The 18,632-nt window shown below is 41.8% G+C and overlaps 1 protein-coding gene across 6 annotated transcripts in view; it reads right to left on the reverse strand.

Annotated features, from left to right (window-relative positions):
• The window catches only part of ASAP2 (ArfGAP with SH3 domain, ankyrin repeat and PH domain 2), a 2,005,955-nt gene that overhangs the window by 1,477,926 nt on the left and 509,397 nt on the right, over positions 1-18,632 (reverse strand). For all 6 annotated transcript variants that reach the window (XM_044079125.1, XM_044079114.1, XM_044079099.1 and 3 more), the window contains exon 3: positions 10,255-10,400. In XM_044079125.1, the coding sequence (XP_043935060.1) occupies positions 10,255-10,400 (146 nt within the window). The remainder of the gene's footprint in view (positions 1-10,254; positions 10,401-18,632) is intronic.

The raw sequence follows: 18,632 nt of genomic DNA on the forward strand, positions 1-18,632 counted from the left end.
TGCATGGCTGAGGCCGTGTGCCAAAGGGTCATGGCGAGCTTGCAGAGAGAATAAGAGAGAGTCCCTCCCTGCTTGTTGATATACCACATCACTGTGGTGTTGTCTGTTTTGATCAGTAGAGGCCCCGGGGAGAGTAGGGGTTTGAAAGCTGTCAGGGCGTGCTGAACAGCTAACATCTCTTTTTGGCTGATGTGCAGATGTATTTGATTTGGGCTCCATTGGCCCTGAATGCACCTGCCGTCCAGGTGAGCACCCCAGGCATAGTCTGATGCATCTGTGGTGAGGGTCTGGGTGATAATAAGGGAAGTCCCTTGTTGTGGGTGCATACTGCTGCCCACCAAAAAAAAAAATATTTCCTCAGACAAGGTATCAGTGGTATGAGTTTCCAGGTCTTGAGAGTGCTGACACCAATGGCTTTTTAGGTACCATTGTAGTTTCCTCATATGCAGTCTGACATATGGAATAAGTAGAATGCAGGAGGCCATGAACCCTAGAGCATGCAGGATTTTCCTTGCGGATAACTGGGTTCTGGTGGCTAGTTGAGAGAAGTAGCCTGTCAGGTAGGCTTGTTTTTCTGGAGTAAGGAATGCCATCTGGGATGCTGTGCCCAGGTTTGCTCCCAGGAATACAATTTTTTTGTGTGGGGACTAGTTTTGATTTCTTTTCATTGATAATATACCCCATGGAGGTCAGTAGGTCCTTTACAAAACTCAGGTGCTATAGCAGCTTTTCCTGTCTGCCTGAATCCGGCAGTCTAAGTATGGGTAAATTTGAATATGTCTTTGTCTGCAAAAAGCAATGGCTGGAGCCAGACATTTTATGAATGCTCTGGGAGCAGTAGATAAGCCAAAGGGAAGTGCAGAGAACTGAAAGTGCATAGATGCTGCCCTAAAAAGTACAGTAGTGTACACGTACCATAAATGTAGATGTTCAAGTGTATTCACTGTTGCAGTCATTACATTTGAGTTATCTGCTTGCAGTAGCCCTCAGTCGGCCTGATTAACAAAGTCTTGGGTCCTGTGTCAGTTGCTGTCCCTTCTTCCATGACATCAGGTCATCAGGGGTATAAAATATGTAGCCAATGTCATTACATCAGTTTTTCTTGCCCCAGATGTCAGGTGCCCCCTAATGGCAAGCAATTAAATCTATAAATACAAGGATATACCTCCAACAGAAAAGCAAATACACCAAAAAGCTTTTAGAGCATAGTAAGTGAGAGTGGAGGTATAGCCAAAGGAAGAAAAGAGGGCTGGAGGGAGGATAACCAGGACTGTAACAGTGAATACACTCGAGCATCTACATTTATGGTAAGTGTACACAACTGTATTATGTTCTTCGTGTTTCACTGTTGCAGTCATTACATTTGGGTAGATTCCCAAAGCTAAAGTTGGGAGGATGAATTTAAATAGAATTAGGACCAGCTATAAGGCCCTGCAAGAGTGCAGTGGCAAAACCAGCCCTGGATTTAGAAAAAACTGGCAAAGGATAATGCTTGGTGAAAGCATGTACAGAACTCCAGGTAGCAGCTTCTAGGATGTCTCTAGTAGGGACACCCCTGAGAAAGGCTGTAGAGGTAGATGCAGCCCTGGTTGAATGGGGTCTGATGTCCTGCGGGATAGGTTTTCCATGGTGCTTACAGCAGAAATGAATGCAGTAGCCTATCCATTTTGAAATGGCTTGTTTTGAAATAGCTTTCCCCTCTGTCCCTGCAGCAAATGCCACTAGCAGTTGTTAAGATTTCCTTTGAGGTTTAGACCTGTCCAAGTAGAATCTAAGTTGTCTGTGCACATCTAAGGAGTGCAGTATCCATTCCCCTTTGTTCTGTGGATTAGGAAAGAAGGTTGGCAAATGAATGGACTGATTAAGAGCCACACTGGATACCACTTTGGGCATGAAGGAGGGATTGGTTCTGAGGTACACCCTGTCCGCATGAAAGATGATGAAAGGTTCCACTGTCATAAGGGCCTGCAATTCAGATACCCTTCTTGCAGAAGTGATTGCCAAAAGAAAAGCTGTTTTTCAGGAAAGAAATTTTAAATCTGCAGTAGCAGCTGGCTCGAAAGGAGGAAGAGTGAGTTTCTCCAAGACAAAGTTAAGATCCCAGGCTGGAGTTGGCGCTCTCCTGGGTGGCCTTAAAATTTTGGCCTCACTGAGGAACTGCTTGAGCAGTGGGTGAGAGAAGAGGGGAGGCTCTGTGCTATAATGGGCTGAAATGGCTGATGTATGAATTTTGATGTCCGTCTGCCAGTGTATTTAGTTTTCCTGGCAGGAATTGAGCTTGTAGATTCACTTAGTTAGCTCAAGTATGTGTTCCACAATGCCATGGCTTGTCTGCAGAGGGGGTAAGAATGTGTACCCCCCTGCCTGTCTATGTACCACATGACAGTGGTGTTGTCTGTCTTTACCATTAGTTGTCCTGGAAGAATGTGGTCCTTGAAGGCTGTCAGAGCATTCTGTACAGCTAACATTTCCTTTTGATTTATGTGCAGGGGCATTTGACTTGGGTTCCATTTGCCCTGAATGCACTTCCCTGCCAGGTGAGCTTCCCATGCACAGTCTGATGCATCTGTTGTTAAGATTTGTGCAGCAGGGGGTAATGTAAATGGTAGACCCCTGTTTTGGTGGCTGGCTTCTGCCCACCAAAGGAACTCTAGGCATAGGCAATATATGATAGTAATCATTGCTTCTAGGTCCTGTGAATTTTGACACCATAGACTTTTGAGATACCACTGTAGTTTCCTCATATGCAGCCTTGCATATGGAATTAGAAGAATGCAGGAGGCCATGAACCCCAAGGCTTGCAGTATTTGCCTTGCAGATAGCTTGATTTTTGTGGCCACTTGTTTGAAGTAAGTTGTCAAATGTATCCGTTTCTCTGGCGTGAGGAAAGCCATCTGGGAAGTTGTATTCAAGCTTGCTCCCAGGAATACAACTTGTCGACAGGGTACCAGGTGGGATTTCTTTTCATTTATGGTGAACCCCAGACAAGTCAGTGCCCTCTGAACAAAGGCCAGATGATTGAAAAGAATGTCCTTGCTTTCTGCCTGAATTAGACAATCGTCCAGGTATGGGTATATTTGAATATTTCTTTGCCTGCAAAATGCAATGACTGGAGCTAGGCACTTTGTGAATACCCAGGGCGCAGTAGATAAGCCAACGGGCAGTGCAGAGAACTGATAGTGCATGATAGCCTGCTTTGAAGCGTAGGTATCTTCTGCAAGACTCCCTGATAAGGATGTGCAGGTATGCTTCTTTTAAGTCTAGTGTTGCCAGCCATGCATCCTTGCCTAGCATAGGAAGCAGCTGGTGAATAGTCAGCATTTTGAACTTTGGAATCACCAGAAAGGTGTTTAGAATAGAAAGGTCAAACATAGAACGCCATGTATTGCCTTTTCTGGGTACCAGGAAAAGTCTTGAATAGAAACCTTGTCCCTTTTCCTCTTCTGGTACCAACTGAATAGCCCCCATGTTTAAGAGAGACAGTACCTGATTTTGGGCATCTGCCCACTGATTTGGGGGTAGATCTGGTCACCCGCTTGGTGTTGGTAATGTGTAGAAATGAAATCTGTATCCTTGGGACACTATATTTAAAACCCATTTGTCCTGGGTAATGAGTTCCCAGTTTTTGGCCTGCAGACCAATCTTTCCGCCTAAAGGAGCATTCAGTTGGGAAGTGCTTGGAAGTTTTAAAAGCAAGTCATTGAGATGGTTTTCCACAGGGGGGAGTCTTACTGCTCCCATGTTTGGGTGCAGAAACCCCCCACTACCTAGTCTTGTGTGTCCCTTGGGACTGAAACCTGGGGTTTCTGCTGTGTTTGGGTTTGGCTTGAGAAGACCTGGAGGGGGCTGGAAAGGACCAATTTTTAGAGGGCCAGTGCCTACTAAATCTAGGAGGCTGAACTTGCAAGAAATCTTTAACAGTCTGCATAGATTTAGCTTTATCTTCCAACTTTTTAAGAACTTCCTCAGCCTTGTTGCCAAACAGGCGGTCCTGATTTAAGGGAGCATCCAACATTTTAGCTTTAACATGATCAGGCAAAGACTGCTCCTTATTCAAGCATGCCTTCTGAGCACAGACCCAGTAACAGCAGCCCTGCAAGAGGCCTCTAATGAATCAAATCCACATTGCAAAGTATGTTTTCCAACATGTTCAGCAGAATGCATTAAATCCGGTAATTCTTTATTTTTAGCGCAGTCAGGAATTAACATAATTTTCTGTTTAAGCAATCCAATAACATGTTATTGATATTTTAACATATGAAACTGGCAGTTTAAAGCCCTAATGGCCAAGGTTGCAGAAGTGTAAACTTTCTTACCCCATCTATCCAGCGTCCTGGAGTCTCTGTCAGAGGGGGTAGGATTTTTAGCAGTAGAAGCCTTAATGCCTTTGGGTCCCTGTGAAATATTCTCTGGATCCGCAATAGGATTTTTAAAAAGGAACTTGTGAGAATCAATAACCCTGTAATATCTGTCAGGTTTTCTGGGAGCAGGAGGCAAAGAATCAGGGGCCAAACTAGATTCTGAAAAAGCATAATCAACAATGTCCAGTACAGGAGGTATAGCTAAAGGCCTATGCTGAGGCAGGAGTAAGAAATCCCTAAGCCTCTTTTTTGAATCAGAAAAATCCTGGCTTTCCCAGTAGAAATGCTCCCTTAGAGTATGTAAGGTTTCACCAAAAGAAAAATCCTCTGGAGGGGAAGCAGAGGGAATAGAGTCCTCTGCATCAGAATCCTCATAAGTAGATAAGGGCAAATCCAGATCATCAGAAGAATCAGAAAAATCAGAATCCTGTTCAGAAGATTCATAAACAACTTCAGTCCTAGGTCTCTTAGAAGGAGGAGGTTGGCGTCCCCTGATTAGAGTTATAAGATTTTCAGCCATTCTTATCATTTGATTTTTAGGCATAAAGGCCTGAGCATGCAGCCTGGGTGTCGGTTTCTTAGGCATGGTTCGAGATTTTGGCCTAAATGAAGAAGGAGGCGTTGGTTTAATATGCAAGGCCGTAGGCCTGAATACACACTCAGAAGCCGGTCTGCACAGCGGCTCCGAACCCATCCAAGGTAGAGACATCCGCAGGTTCCACAGTTGAAGCATCTCACGGCATACCGGACTTCGAATGAGTCTCAGTAGAGGCCTGCAAGTCAGAAGTAGTGGGCATCAGGGGCTGCAAAAGCGTCTCACTGAGTACCGGTGAACTGGTGACTGGCTTAGGAGAAGCGTCGTCGGCAGCTTTGGACTTCGGCGGCCTGTCACTGTCTTTATCTTTGTGTTTTTTTTCGGAATCTGGGTAGTCGGGTGGCTAACCGATGACATTTCTGGATAATTAAACCGAAAAACAAAACATTTAGAAGCGAAAATATACCGACGACGGACAGTACACTGTTTAAATAAAGCACAAAACTGACAGCAAGATATGTCATGGTCAGGGTTCAGGCAAGGAATACAGTACGAATGAAAATCTTTATGAGGTGTTTGCGTTCCACAAGTAATGCAATTATTAACTTTTACTGACATCGGTAAGAAGCAAGAAAAAGTTTCCCCAACGGGGTACTTTTCTTTAGTTGAAGACTTCGGTTCAGAAACTCGAAAACGAAAATTTCAGGAGTCGGCCGATCGGCACTTGCAAACTGCTTCTGCTTCGGGCACCGCATGGCAAGAAAGACTGATGTAATGGCATCGGCTGCATGTTTTATACCTCTGACGACCTGATGTCATGGAAGAAGGGACAGCAACTGATGCAGGACACAAGACTTTGTTAATCAGGCCGACTGAGGGCTACTGCAAGCAGATAACCCAAATGTAATGACTGCAACAGTGAAACATGAAGAACATCGTAGGTATTTCCTGAATGATTCCCTGATAGGGGTATGTAGGTAGGTCTCTTTTAGGTCTAGGGTGGCTAACCAAGCATCATTGGAAAGCATAGGAAGACGTTGTTGGAGGGTGAGCATTTTGAAATTTGGTATCACCAAAAAGGAGTTTAGAATGGATAGATCAAGGATGGGGTGCCATGTGCCCTCCTTTCTGGGTACCAAGAAGAGTCTGGAGTAGAAACATTGGCCTATTTGTTCTGCAGGAACATGTTCTATAGCCATCACAGAGAGCAGGGAAAGGACATGCTCTTTGGTCTCTGCCCACTGGTTTGGACGAAGATCTGGGAACCCTTTTTGGTGTTGGCAGAGTGTGGAAATAAAATTTGTATCCCTGGGACACTATGTTGAGGACCCAGTGGTCATTGGTAAAGGTGGCCCAATTGCTTGCGTGGAAGGAGAGTTTTCCTCCTAGGGGCACGAGCAGGTGGGCAGAGGGAGGGGGTGGAAGTGTAAAGTCATTGTGAGTTCTTACCACAAGGGGGGTGGCTTTTCACTCCCTGGTTTTGAAGAGGAGGAACTCCATTGCTTAGATCTCTGCATTCCCTGGGGTTGTTGTCTGGTGGGTCTGCTTCCCCTGGGTCTGGACTGAGCTGTCATGGAGGGGGCAGGAAAGGACCAGTGCTTGGAGAGGCAATGCCTACTGAACCTCAGTGGCTGGACCTGCAAGAAGTCTTTAACTGTCTGCATATATTTAGCTTTTTCTTCCATCTTTTTAAGACCTCTTCTGCCTTGGTGTTAAATAAGTTGTCTTTGTTCAAGGGTGCGTCCAATAATTTGGATTTGACATGATCTGGCAAGGTCTGTTCCTTAAGCCAGGCATGTCTTCTAAGGACAGAACCAGTGACTGCTCCCCTGCAAGATGCTTCTAGGGCATCAAAACCACATTGTAAGGCATGCTTAGTTACTTGACTTGCAGAATGCATTAACTCTTGTAACTCTTTATTTTCTGTACAAGCAGGAAAAGAAGATATTTTTTGTTTGAGGAGTTCCATGGTATATTGCTGATACTTCAGGATGTGGATCTGACAATTTAATGCTCTAATGGCAAGAGGTGTATCCTTTTTTACCCCATCTGTCTAATGCTCTGGAATTCCTATCAGAGGGGTGGGATTCTTAGCTGAAGTTGCTTTGATTCCTTTAGGTCCTTGAGAGATGACCTCGGGGTCAGCAGTAGAACTTTTGAAAAGAAATTTGTGAGAGTCAGGGACTGTGTAACACCTGTCAGGTTTCATGGGAGCAGGAGGGAAGGTGTCAGGAGTCAGACTGGATTCCAGGAAAACATTATCCACAACATCCAGGACAGGAGGAATGGCCAAAGGTCTGTGCTGTGGTAGATCTAAGAATTCCCTGAGTCTCTTTTTTGACTGAGGATAGTCCTGACATTCCCATTGGAAATGCTCCCTTAAAGTATGTAGTGTTTCCCCAAAGGAAAAGTCCTCGGGTGAAAAGGCTGAAGGGATGGATTCCTCTGCATCAGAATCCTCATAAGCAGAGAAAGGTTGCATGTCTTCATATTCAGAGGCATCAGAGTCATCCGACTCCTGTTCAGATAAAACTATTGGGGACAATTCTCTTTTTCTTTTGGAAGGGGTAGGCTGGCTTCCCCTAATAAGCATTATAAGGTCTTCCGCAATTTTAAGTATTTGGGGCTGAGGCAAGGAAGCAGGTGCCTGAGCTTGGGTAGTCATTTTTTTGTGTGTGGTTCGTGCCCTGGACCTTAGAAACTCGGTAGTTTTGAAAGAAATGAAGATGCAAAAGAAGTCATCGGTCTGTGTTGGGTAGTGGTAGTGCAAAGTACTTCCTCGGAAGTCAGTGCCTGCTCAGCGGCTCCGGACCCATCCAAGGTAGAAACATCCACAGGATCCTTAGTTGAAGAAGAGTCTCGCAGCATACCGGACTCCAAAAGGGTCTAGGTAGCGGTCTGCGAATCCACAGAAGCGGGCATCAGGGGCTGCAAAAGCACCTCACTGAGGACCAAAGAACTGACGACTAGCTTAACAGAAGTGTTGTCGGTAGATTTGGACCTGTGTGGTCTGTCTCTGTCTTTATCCTTACTTTTTTTTGGAAGATCGGTAGTCGAAGCCATATCGGAATTCGAGGACTGAGAGCAAAAATATCTAGCTACAATAAGGGCCTGATGATGTATAGTACTGGTGTTGAACAAAGCACAAAAGCAACAGCGGGGGACGTCATGGTCTGGCCTAAAAAGGGTGATGCAGTAAGAATGGAAGCCTCAGTGTGGTTTTTGCTTTCCACAGGCAAGACAATTGTTAAATTTGTCTGACATCGGTTAGAACAAGAAAAAAGGATCCGCAACGGGGTAGTTAGCTTTAGAAGACTTTAACTTCAGTTTGGAAATGAAAACTCAGGTAGCGGCCGACCGGCACTCGTGTGAACTGCTTCGGGCTCCTCAACAAAAAAAGACTGATGTAATGGCATCGGCTGCCTTATTTTATACCTCTGACGACCTGATGCCAGTCCTGGAGTGACAACAACTGATGCAGAAATACTAAGCCTCTGGTATTCAGGTCAACTGAGGGCTACCCCTGGCAGGATAACCCAAATGTGATGACTGCAACAGTGAAACACGAAGAACATCAGATGTCGCTGTTAAAAAAGGGATAATTAGTAGGGCATATTAAATATTGCACAATAACTATAGGAATCAATACAAAGAGGTTAGAAAAGATTAAGAAGAGAGATTAAATATGCAATTCACAAAGAAATAAAAGAAAAAAAAAGAAAAAAAGAAAGGAAGATATATGCATGACTCCCAAATATGCAACAAAATCTAGAAGATTTAGGAATTTTGCCTGTAAGTGTTTGCACAGATAATTTTATACTCCAAGCTGACTCCAAATATTTTTTCCTCGGGTAGAGGGCAAATATTGGAGGTGTACTGATGAAAAAATAGGTACCTGGGAGCATATGTTCTCTCAGTGTAACAAGTTGGAAGAACTTAAAAATTCATCACAGAGTACTCTGTCAGGAATACTGGGTGAGCAAATGAGTATAACAAAGGAAATTATTTTTGAGCTATGGCACAGGATCTGAATTCCCTAGGCAAGGTAGGGCTTTGTTAAGTTTAATTATGGTGGTTGCCAAAAAAAGCAATTACTAGAAAATCAAAATCAATACCTAAACCAAGTATACTTGAAGCAGTGAACATTGTAACAGAGATAAAGGAACAGGAAGTGGGATGTTTAGAAAAGGGTAGGAGTACATTGCGTAGAAAAAAATGGAAATTACAGAAACAACAGATACAGAAAAAATGTTTTGGAGGATGAATGATGTTTAAAAGAAGACAGAAATTGAACAATCCGTGTAATTTTCCTTTGACTATATGATATATAACAATATATGTAATGCATAATGTTTGCAAATGTGAAATTGTTGATATGGTTATGGTCACAATAACTGATAATTCAATAAAGGTGTTTAAAAAAATGAAACAACCCCCCGCCTGCTTCCCACATAAAGTAATAATAATAATAATAATAATAATAATAACAATAGAAAAAAGCTAAGAACACTGGAGGTTTTGTAGTTTGCATGATCAGTTTTCACCTATAACTTGCTTGGATTAAAGTCTGAAATAGCTTCCCCTCATCCAATTAAGTATGGTGGCAAAGCTATCAAATAAAGCTACTAGAGAAGAGGCGTATTACTGGAAAAAGGAAAGGTATAATCAGGTACCACCTGCATAGCAGTGATGTTGGAAACCCCACCTATGAATAACAACTTGTAGTAAGGCATACACACATTGCAAATAATACAAGGTTAAGAACTGAGACCACAGGCATCCCATAATTCAAAGGGTGACTACCAGAAGAATCAACTCCATAGGTATTCCTCTAACTGCACTCTAAGGGGTAAGAGGCAAACAAACAGAGGAGTACGTGAAGACAAACCACAGTAGGTATTCTGGCATTCTAACAGGACCCCATGGGCATTCTAACAGGACCCCATGATCCACAGTGTCAAATGCAGCTGAGAGAGCATGGAACACCAATACTAAATAAAAGTGAATAGAAACGGAATATTAAACAAGGGGGAAGGAGGAAACGCGGAGAAAGTATAGAGACGGTAAGATAAGACAATGGTAGGAATAGAAGGCAGAAAATTCAAAAGTGCCAAATCAGATGTGTATTTACTAAGGTTCAAACAAATGAAGGCATCCACGTGTGTGAGTTAAAACAGTAGGGCAGACGAAGGGAAAGAATTAGTAAGCAAATATATGTTGTACAGATGCTGGCTGGATTTACTGACATGTGTATATATAACCAGAAGAGATGTAACATCACCTATAATACTAATACACTTTAATAATAACAAACATTATATTAAGCAGTTACTGTACACAGTTCTCACAGGTACTTACCAAGTTTTTAAAAAGTGCTGTCAGTTCCTTTGTATATACAGAAAATTTTAGAAAAGCAGTGCCTAAATCTGGGTCATCTCTGCAGACACAGTTACTACCAAATTTCTCCAGTGCCTGAGTATACTGTTCTTCATTTTCCACATGAGCTGTTAAAGTAATGAAAAAAAGTATTAAGATTCAAGGCACATGCTTATCCAGTGTATCTGCGTAATTACTTTGCTGAAGAATGTAAAAAAATCACCTTTCCTGGTCAAGCTATAAAATGACCGACTAAATACATAATTTGTACAACCAGTACTACAACTCTTTGAAAACAGAATATATACATATATATATATATATATATATATATATATATATATATATATAGAGAGAGAGAGAGACAGAGAGAGATTTATTTTTCAAGTAATTTTGTCAGCTTTTCACAACTGAGTACATCTTGCCAAATCTGCCTAGTAATGAGTTATTATGCCATGCCTGACTGACAACACATGCCCCATTTTTGTACACTGTAGGTTGCAAATGCCAAACTAAATACAACTGAACAAAGACTCTCAACAGGCTGTCTCCTTCTTCCGTAGACTGGACTATTCAAGAGCACACTCAAGTCCCAAGGTTTTTATTTTTATAGTATTCAGTTAATACAAGGAGATTAATAAATTAATTAATACATTCCTGTCATAATTAGTATAACAAGGAAGCCATGCTGCATACCTAACAAACATCTGTAATATTAAGCAAAATGCGTTCCTTATAGATCTTTACTCAAGCTACACTATTTTTTCATAATGAATAAACTGCTTTACCTTACTGATTAACGCCAGTACTGACATATCAATGGTACACTGCTAAGGTAAAGTACCACGGCTAAAACCCAAGTAAACCATTGCATTACTGCACATGGGGCACTTATACCATTACGTAAGGTCCTCACTCACCTGCCCCATACTTGTATTTCTTAACTGGAATACAGCATTACACCACAGGTCCTTTTTCAGAGTCCTCATGGGAGCACTGTCTGGTTAAGTGACTTGCTAAGAGTCACGCAGTAGGACACTGAGATTACAGGTTAAAACTTGTTAATTTATAGCCTTAATCCTCTGCGCTAACTGCTAGAAAAATCCACAATTCTCTAGCTGCTGCAAATAACCAGCAAGTCACAAGAAAATGTTTTTCCTGACTTTTATCTCTTGGTTTGAAAAGCATTAAGGGGACTATTTTATACAATGTTCTGTTCAGAGTACTTTAGAAACAGGTCCCTTCTATGAAGCTCAGAAGTGTCAGCATAAGGTCTTGCATGATGTGTAGCTAACTGCAGGTTATGGTAAAACCCCTCTTCTTATGTCATTTTCACAAATTAAATCCACGGTGGTGCAGCGGTAGCGTTATTGCCTCACAGCAAGAGGTTCTCCCGTTCGATTCTCAGCTAATGTGCGGGGAGTGCCTTCTGTGTGGAGTCTGCATGTCCTCCCCGTGGGTCGAGTGGTGTTCCGAAAGACATGCATGAATGGGCGTGCCTTCGTTGAAGGTTGGGTGTCGAGCTGGCACCTCAGCATCGTGAAAATCTACTGCCAATCATTAGCAGACCGGAGTTCCGCTGTGGCGACCCCTAACCGGGAAAAGCCGAAAGACAACAACAACTGCTCTACTCATATTCCAGAAAAGCAAAGATATTGTACTAAGTCATGTAGCCTCAGTGCTGCAGTCAATGGATTTCTGTACTGTCCTTTCTTTTGAGTAACATGCCTACATTCTATGACACCTGTCAAATGAGAATGCAACGATGGCTGAAATGAGGTGCAGTACATCACCTCAGAACAAGAAATGGAAGAACTATAGATCAGCTGATTAAATATGTTCCTCTGAAACAAAAACGGCTAGCATTCTGCTTAACAAGTATCACTAAAAATTACAAATACTGAAAAATCTATTCACTGTAGAGCAAAATAAAAAAAAGGAAGTAAGAGTAAATAAAGGGATTAAACTGTTATGGTTAAGCACTTCACACTATTTCACTATGTAAATTCAAGTCAGTCATTTGGGCACTAATCCACAACTTCTTAGTAGAATCCAAAGCCACTTCTAAAGCAGCCTACAGAGGTAGACAGTTAAGGGGATCCTCTGTAATACATCTGTTAAAAAGCCTTCTGCCTCTAAACTTGTAAATATCACTAAAACCAAATAAATGCATCAGTGTATCGACCTACATAATGTCCTGAGCTACAACGTTCCTAAATATGCAACTGAAGCAGAAGTAGCAGAGTCCAGTATCTCCCTAACTCATCCTTCAATAGTTTTGTTAAATTTGTCACTAGAAATACAGAATCAGCAAACTATACAGACACGTGCGCAGGTAGTTCTTATTTCCCTTTCAGAAATCAGACAGAAGTTTGTCAGTCTTTCCGAAGTTCTTTCAAGGTTTCAAATAATCTCTCGATTTCAAAGGTTCCACCCCAGGAGTGTGAAAAACCTTTCCTCAATAAACAAAGATCACCAGACGTCCAAGACAGCTACACTCTGATCAACTGGTTGATTAGACCTCTCCCAACGTGAAAAGTGAAACTGTGAAAAAAGTCATCGATCTAGGCAAAACTAAGTTACTGGCTAGTATTTACATTGCCAGGACGCCAGCAAATAATACATTTGGGGAAAGTAAGAGAAAACCAACCAGAAAAAGAGAAGAAAAAACTCTGGGTGGGAATAATCCTGCAGCTGTTCCACAACAAGGAATTCATGTTTCAGCTTTGGTACAGGAGATGGCTTCTAGTAATTTAGATGAAAAATAAGTCAAATGCACTCAGAGATTTTAAAAATAAGTTAAACAAAGAAGGACTATTTAAAGATAAATAACAAAAGACTGGAAAAACAAAGTAAGCTTTAACTAGCTTTCAGATGAACAGGCAAAACTGTAAAAATCAGAGGATGAACAGAAATAAAAGGTTGGCTATGTATGAGGGTACTCAAGAACAGTTTCAAAAAACAAAGTTAGAAGACAGAGCACACAGAGAAAACCTGAGATTTTCTGATGAACCAGATAAAGTGGACAGAAAAGACTGAATTAATTTTATTAAATTGCAAATAAGCAAATGGACAGTGTTCCATAGCAGGATTTGTTAACTGGGAGTGCACACTGTCTTCATACTCCAAATCAGGCCATGAGAAAGCAGCTGGAGATTTTACTAATAGGGATGACTGCAAGTAAGGGTACAGAAAATAGGCAAGAGGGAGCTGGAATTTACTGGAGAAAATAAGAAAAGGAACCAAGGTATTGGGAGCAAATTAAGTACAGTTGTGTACACTTACCATAAATGTAGATGTTCGAGTGTATTCACTGTTGCAGTCATCACATTTGGGTTATCTGCTTGCAGTAGCCCTCAGTCGGCCTGATTATCAAAGTCTTGGGTCCTGTGTCGGTTGCTGTCTCATCTTCCATGACATCAGGTAGTCAGGGGTAAAAAGCATGCAGCCGACACCATTACATCAGTTTTTCTTGCCCCAGATGTCAGGTGCCCCCCTAATGGGAAGCAATTAAATATATATATACAAGGTAATACCTCCAACAAAAAAAGCAAATACACCAAAAAACTTTAAAGCATAGTAAAAAAAGAATAGAGGTATAGCCAAAAGAAGTCAGGGGGCTGGAGGGAGGGTAAAGTACAGCTGTGTTCACCTACCATAAATGTAGATGTTCGAGTGTATTCTCTGTTGCAGTCATTACATTTGGGTAATCTGCCGGCAGGTTGCCCTCAGTCGGTCTGATTAACAAAGTCTTGGGTCCTGCGTCAGTTGCTGTCCCTTCTTCCATGAAGTCAGGTCGTCAGGGGTATAAAACATGCAGCCGACGCCATTTTATCAGTTCTTCCTGACCCAGATGTCAGGTGCCCCCATAATGGGAAGCAATTATATACAAGGTTACACCTCCGACAAAAAGCAAATACACCAGAAAGCTTTAAGTATAGTAAACAAGAATAGAGGTATAGACAACAGAAGACAGGGGGCTGGAGGGAGATTAACCAGGACTGCAACAGTGAATACACTCGAACATCTACATTTATGGTAAGTGTACACAACTGTACTATGTTCTTTGTGTTTCACTGTTGCAGTCATTACATTTGGGTAGATTGGGAGGAGGAGTTTATACAACATTAGGGCCAGCTATAAGGCCCTGCAAGACGGCAGTGGCAAAGCCAGCTCTGGATTTAGAGAAAATTGGTAAATGATAATGCTTGGTGAAAGTATGTACAAAGCTCCAGGTAGCAGTTTCTAGGATGTCCCTGGTAGGAACACCTCTGAGAAAAGCTGCAGAAGTAGATGCAGCCCTGGTAGAGTGAGATCTAATCCCCTGGGGAATAGGTTTTCCATGGTGCTTATATTGGGCCTCTGAGAAATAGTTTATGGATCTGCAACAGGATTTTTGAAAAAAAACTTGTGGGCCTTAGGAACCCTGTAATATTTGTCAGGTTTACTAGGAGCCAGAGGCAGGGAATTAGAGGCCAAACTGGATTCCGAGAACACATCATCAACGATGTCTAGTACAGCAGGTATAGCCAAAGGCCTATGCTGAGGTAGGAAATCCCTAAGCCTCTTCTTTGAATCAGAAAATTCCTGGCTTTCCCAGCGGAAATGTTCCCTTAAAGTATGTAAAGTTTCCCCAAAAGAAAAATCCTCAGGCGGGGAAGCAGAGGGAGTGGAATCCTCTGCATCAGAATCCTCATAGGTAGGTATGGACAAATCCAGGTCATCAGAAGAGTCAGAAGAAACAGAATACTGATCACAAAATTCATAATCAAGCTCAGCCCTAGGCCTCTTGGGGGGGTGACTACCCCTGATTAGAGTAATTAGATCTTCAGCCATTTTTATCATTTGTTTTTTAGGCATAGGGGCCTGAGCATGCAGCCTGGGCATCAGTTTTTTAGACAAGGATCGAGATTTAGGCCTTAGTAATGAAGGTGGTGTCGATTTAATATGCAAATCTGTAGGCCTGAATACACCCTCAGAAGCCGGTGCCTGCACAGCTGCTCTGGACCCATCCAAGGTAGAGACATCCATGGGTTCCATAGTTGAAGTATCTCGCGGCATACCGGACTCTGAATGGGTCTCAGTAGAGGCCTGTGAATCAGAAGTAGCGGGTATCAGGCACTGCAAAAGCACCTCACTGAGTACCGGTGAACTGACGACTGGCTTAGGAGAAGCGCCGTCGGCAGTTTTGGACCTCGACGGCCTGTCTCTGTCTTTATCTTTGCGTTTTTTCGGAATCCCAGTAGTCAGATGGCTAGCCAACGACATTTCTGGATAATTAAACCGAGAACCAAAATATTTAGAGGAAAAATATACTGACAACGGATAGTGCGCTGATTAAATAAAGCACAAAACCTACAGCAAGGTACTTCATGATCAGGGCCTAGGCAAGGAATACAGTACGAATGAAACTCTTTATGAGGTATTTGCTTTCCACAAGAAATACAATTACTGACTTATACTGACATCGGTTTAGAGCAAGAAAAAGTTTCCCCAATGGGCTACTTAGCTTTAGTTGAAGACTTCGGTTCTGAAACTCGAAAACAAAAATTTCAGGAGTCGGCCAACCGGCACTTAAGAACTGCTTCTGCTTCGGGCACCGCACAGCCAAAAAGACTGATGTAATGATGTCCGCTGCATGCTTTATACCCCTGACTACCTGACGTCATGGAAGATGAGACAGCAACCGACGCAGGACCCAAGACATTGATAATCAGGCCAACTGAAGGCAAGCAGATAACCCAAATGTGATGACTGCAACAGTGAAACACAAAGAACATCTAGAGAGTCAAAGGTGATACAGCAGGATGAGGCCAAGCAGACGTTTGGACTGAGGGCTAGAGACTGGCTTCTCTAACAGGGACTAATAAGACAAAAAAGGCAAAGAGAAAGGATATATTCTTTTGATTTAGAGTGCTAAGTGAAAGACCAGCTCTGGCAGAGATTTTAGTTGAGTCTACCACAGAAGCTGTTAAAAATGCAATAATTAGCAGGGCATATAAATACTGCAAGAAAACTCTAAAAATCAATCATAAGAGATTAGACTGGAAAAAGTGAGAATGGAGAGGCAATATACAAAGGAACAATGAAGGGGCATTAATAAGGCTCCAAAACATGCAGCAAAGTCCAGAAGGTTTAGGATTTGTTTCTTGGAAGTATTTGCATAGGTATTTTATATACCACACGCATACTTCATAGAATATTTCCTCAGGTGGACAGCAAATATTTGATGGGAAAAAGAAAGGTAATACAAGTTGGCAGATTTTAAACATTTTCTAAAAGGTGATCTGTCAGAAATGTCAAGGGAGCAAATGACTGTAACTAAGAAAAAAAAGTTATGCACTCAACATAATATTCAATCGGTGTTGTCTAATTTCATTCTTCCACAGCTGCTGGGTTCGGATCCAATCCTCTGATCCAACTCAGCCACTTCTTCCAGCTCGTGGAGCACTGAAACTCTTGAGCTCCACCCTTAACCATAATGCCCTAGTCACCTAACATACCTCATATCTTGTTTGCTGCCCTTTACACCTGCAAAACAGTAGGGATTAGTAAAAGAACAGAATATGGAACTCAAACTAGGGAACATAAGTTCCTCCGGCATCTTTTGATCCTTCCAAGAATTAAATAAAAGGGGAGGGGGTTGGAGAGAGGGAAGTTGAGGAAGAATGAAAATGAACAACACAGATGGAATTTTATTGTGAGTACGTAACTTTTTTATCTGATGTTGGCATTTTTATTCATTCCTCAACTGTTGGGAGACAGTCCCCAGCTACCTAAATCCCAGGAGGACTCTAAGGAAGGATATTCCTGAGCACTACTGAGCCAAAGGTTGCTCTTCCCCTACAGACCAGATACAATTTGTAACAAGCAATAAAGGTATGAGGATTGGCCCAAATTGTGGCCGTACACATATCATCCAATAAAAATCTAAATAAAAAGGCTGAAGAAGTTGCCACAGCCCTGGTGGAATGAGCTTTTGAATGTTTTGGTAAAGAAAAGGTCATTTTTTTGTAAACAAAGGTAATACAATCAAATTAACCATATGGCTAAAGTCACTTTAGAAACTGGTTTGCCTAATTATGATTCCAAAAAAGACACAAATAATTGTACTGATCTAGTTAAATTGTTGGTTCTATGTAGATAAAACTGTAATTGTCTGTGAACATCCTAAAGGTGTAACATATACTCTCCTTTACTAGAGAAATTTGGAAAGAAGACGGGATGACAGTATAGCAATGGGGACCACTCATGAGGCATTAAATAGACCTGCTTAACTTGTAATGTAGTACTGGATTCTGATAAGGATGTTTGGCTGACAGGGCTTGTAACTCTGACACTCTTCTGGCAGCAGTAATAGCCACCAAAAATAATTTTTCAGGTCAAGAATTTTAGTTTACACTTAGCTGATTGTTTAAATGGAGGCTGTGTTAAAGCTTGTAAAACAATGTTCAAATCCAAAGGAGGAGTGGGGTCTTTTAATGAAAGTAGGAAATTTCCTCTTAGAAAGGCTTTGCAAAGTTTGGGAATGCTAAGACGGAGTTATATACTCCTATATGAAAAGTCCAAAAGAGCGCACACAAGTTTTACTTAATATTCATGAGCCTTTTAAGAGAGCCTGATTAGTGTGTTTAAAACGTTTTTTATGAAGTTAATTGGTCAATGTATTTGCTTGTGAGCTATTTAAGATGTAATTAGTGGCAATTACTTATTATCTGATGAAGTCCAATTTTATGTGGACGAAAACGCATATTGTGGATTAATTGCGTTAATGTTTTTTTCTGTTTATTTGTGGATACTTAATAAATCGTGCTGTCTTTTCAAGTTGGTTGGAGTGCCTCTCTATTGCGCTCTTTTGGACTTTTTGTAGTGGTTTTGTGAGTGCATTTTTTCGCAGTTTTGGATACTCCTATATGAAAATTATAAATGGCAGCTAGTTGTACTTTTCAGTAGAAGAGCTAGCACCTTCATTGAAATTGCAGCTAAGAAGTTAGAACCTTAGGAATCAGTGCTGAAAAGGGGTCTAAATTCTTTTGCTGTGCCCAGACTACAAATCTTTTCCATTTACTTTTGTAAAGTTTCCTAGTGGAAGCTTTGTGTGATGATAAAAGAATGTGATGGACAAGGGAGGAGAACCTGAGCTACCTAGCAATCAACAGAACTGGAGAAACCATGCAGTCAATTTTAAGCCTGGATGTCCAGATGAGTCATGTCTGTTGAGTGAGACAGTAGGTCTGGAGTTGGATCCAGGATCCAGGGAGGACGAAAAAGATGAGGCCAAAGAAAGGGAAACCAAATCTGACAAGGCCAGTAAACGGCAATGAGGATAACTGTGCTCTTCAACTGAGATGCTTTCTGAG

This window comes from Protopterus annectens, chromosome 1.part1, assembly GCF_019279795.1.
Source record: "Protopterus annectens isolate FY-2018-M chromosome 1.part1, PAN1.0, whole genome shotgun sequence".
NCBI lineage: Eukaryota > Metazoa > Chordata > Ceratodontiformes > Protopteridae > Protopterus > Protopterus annectens.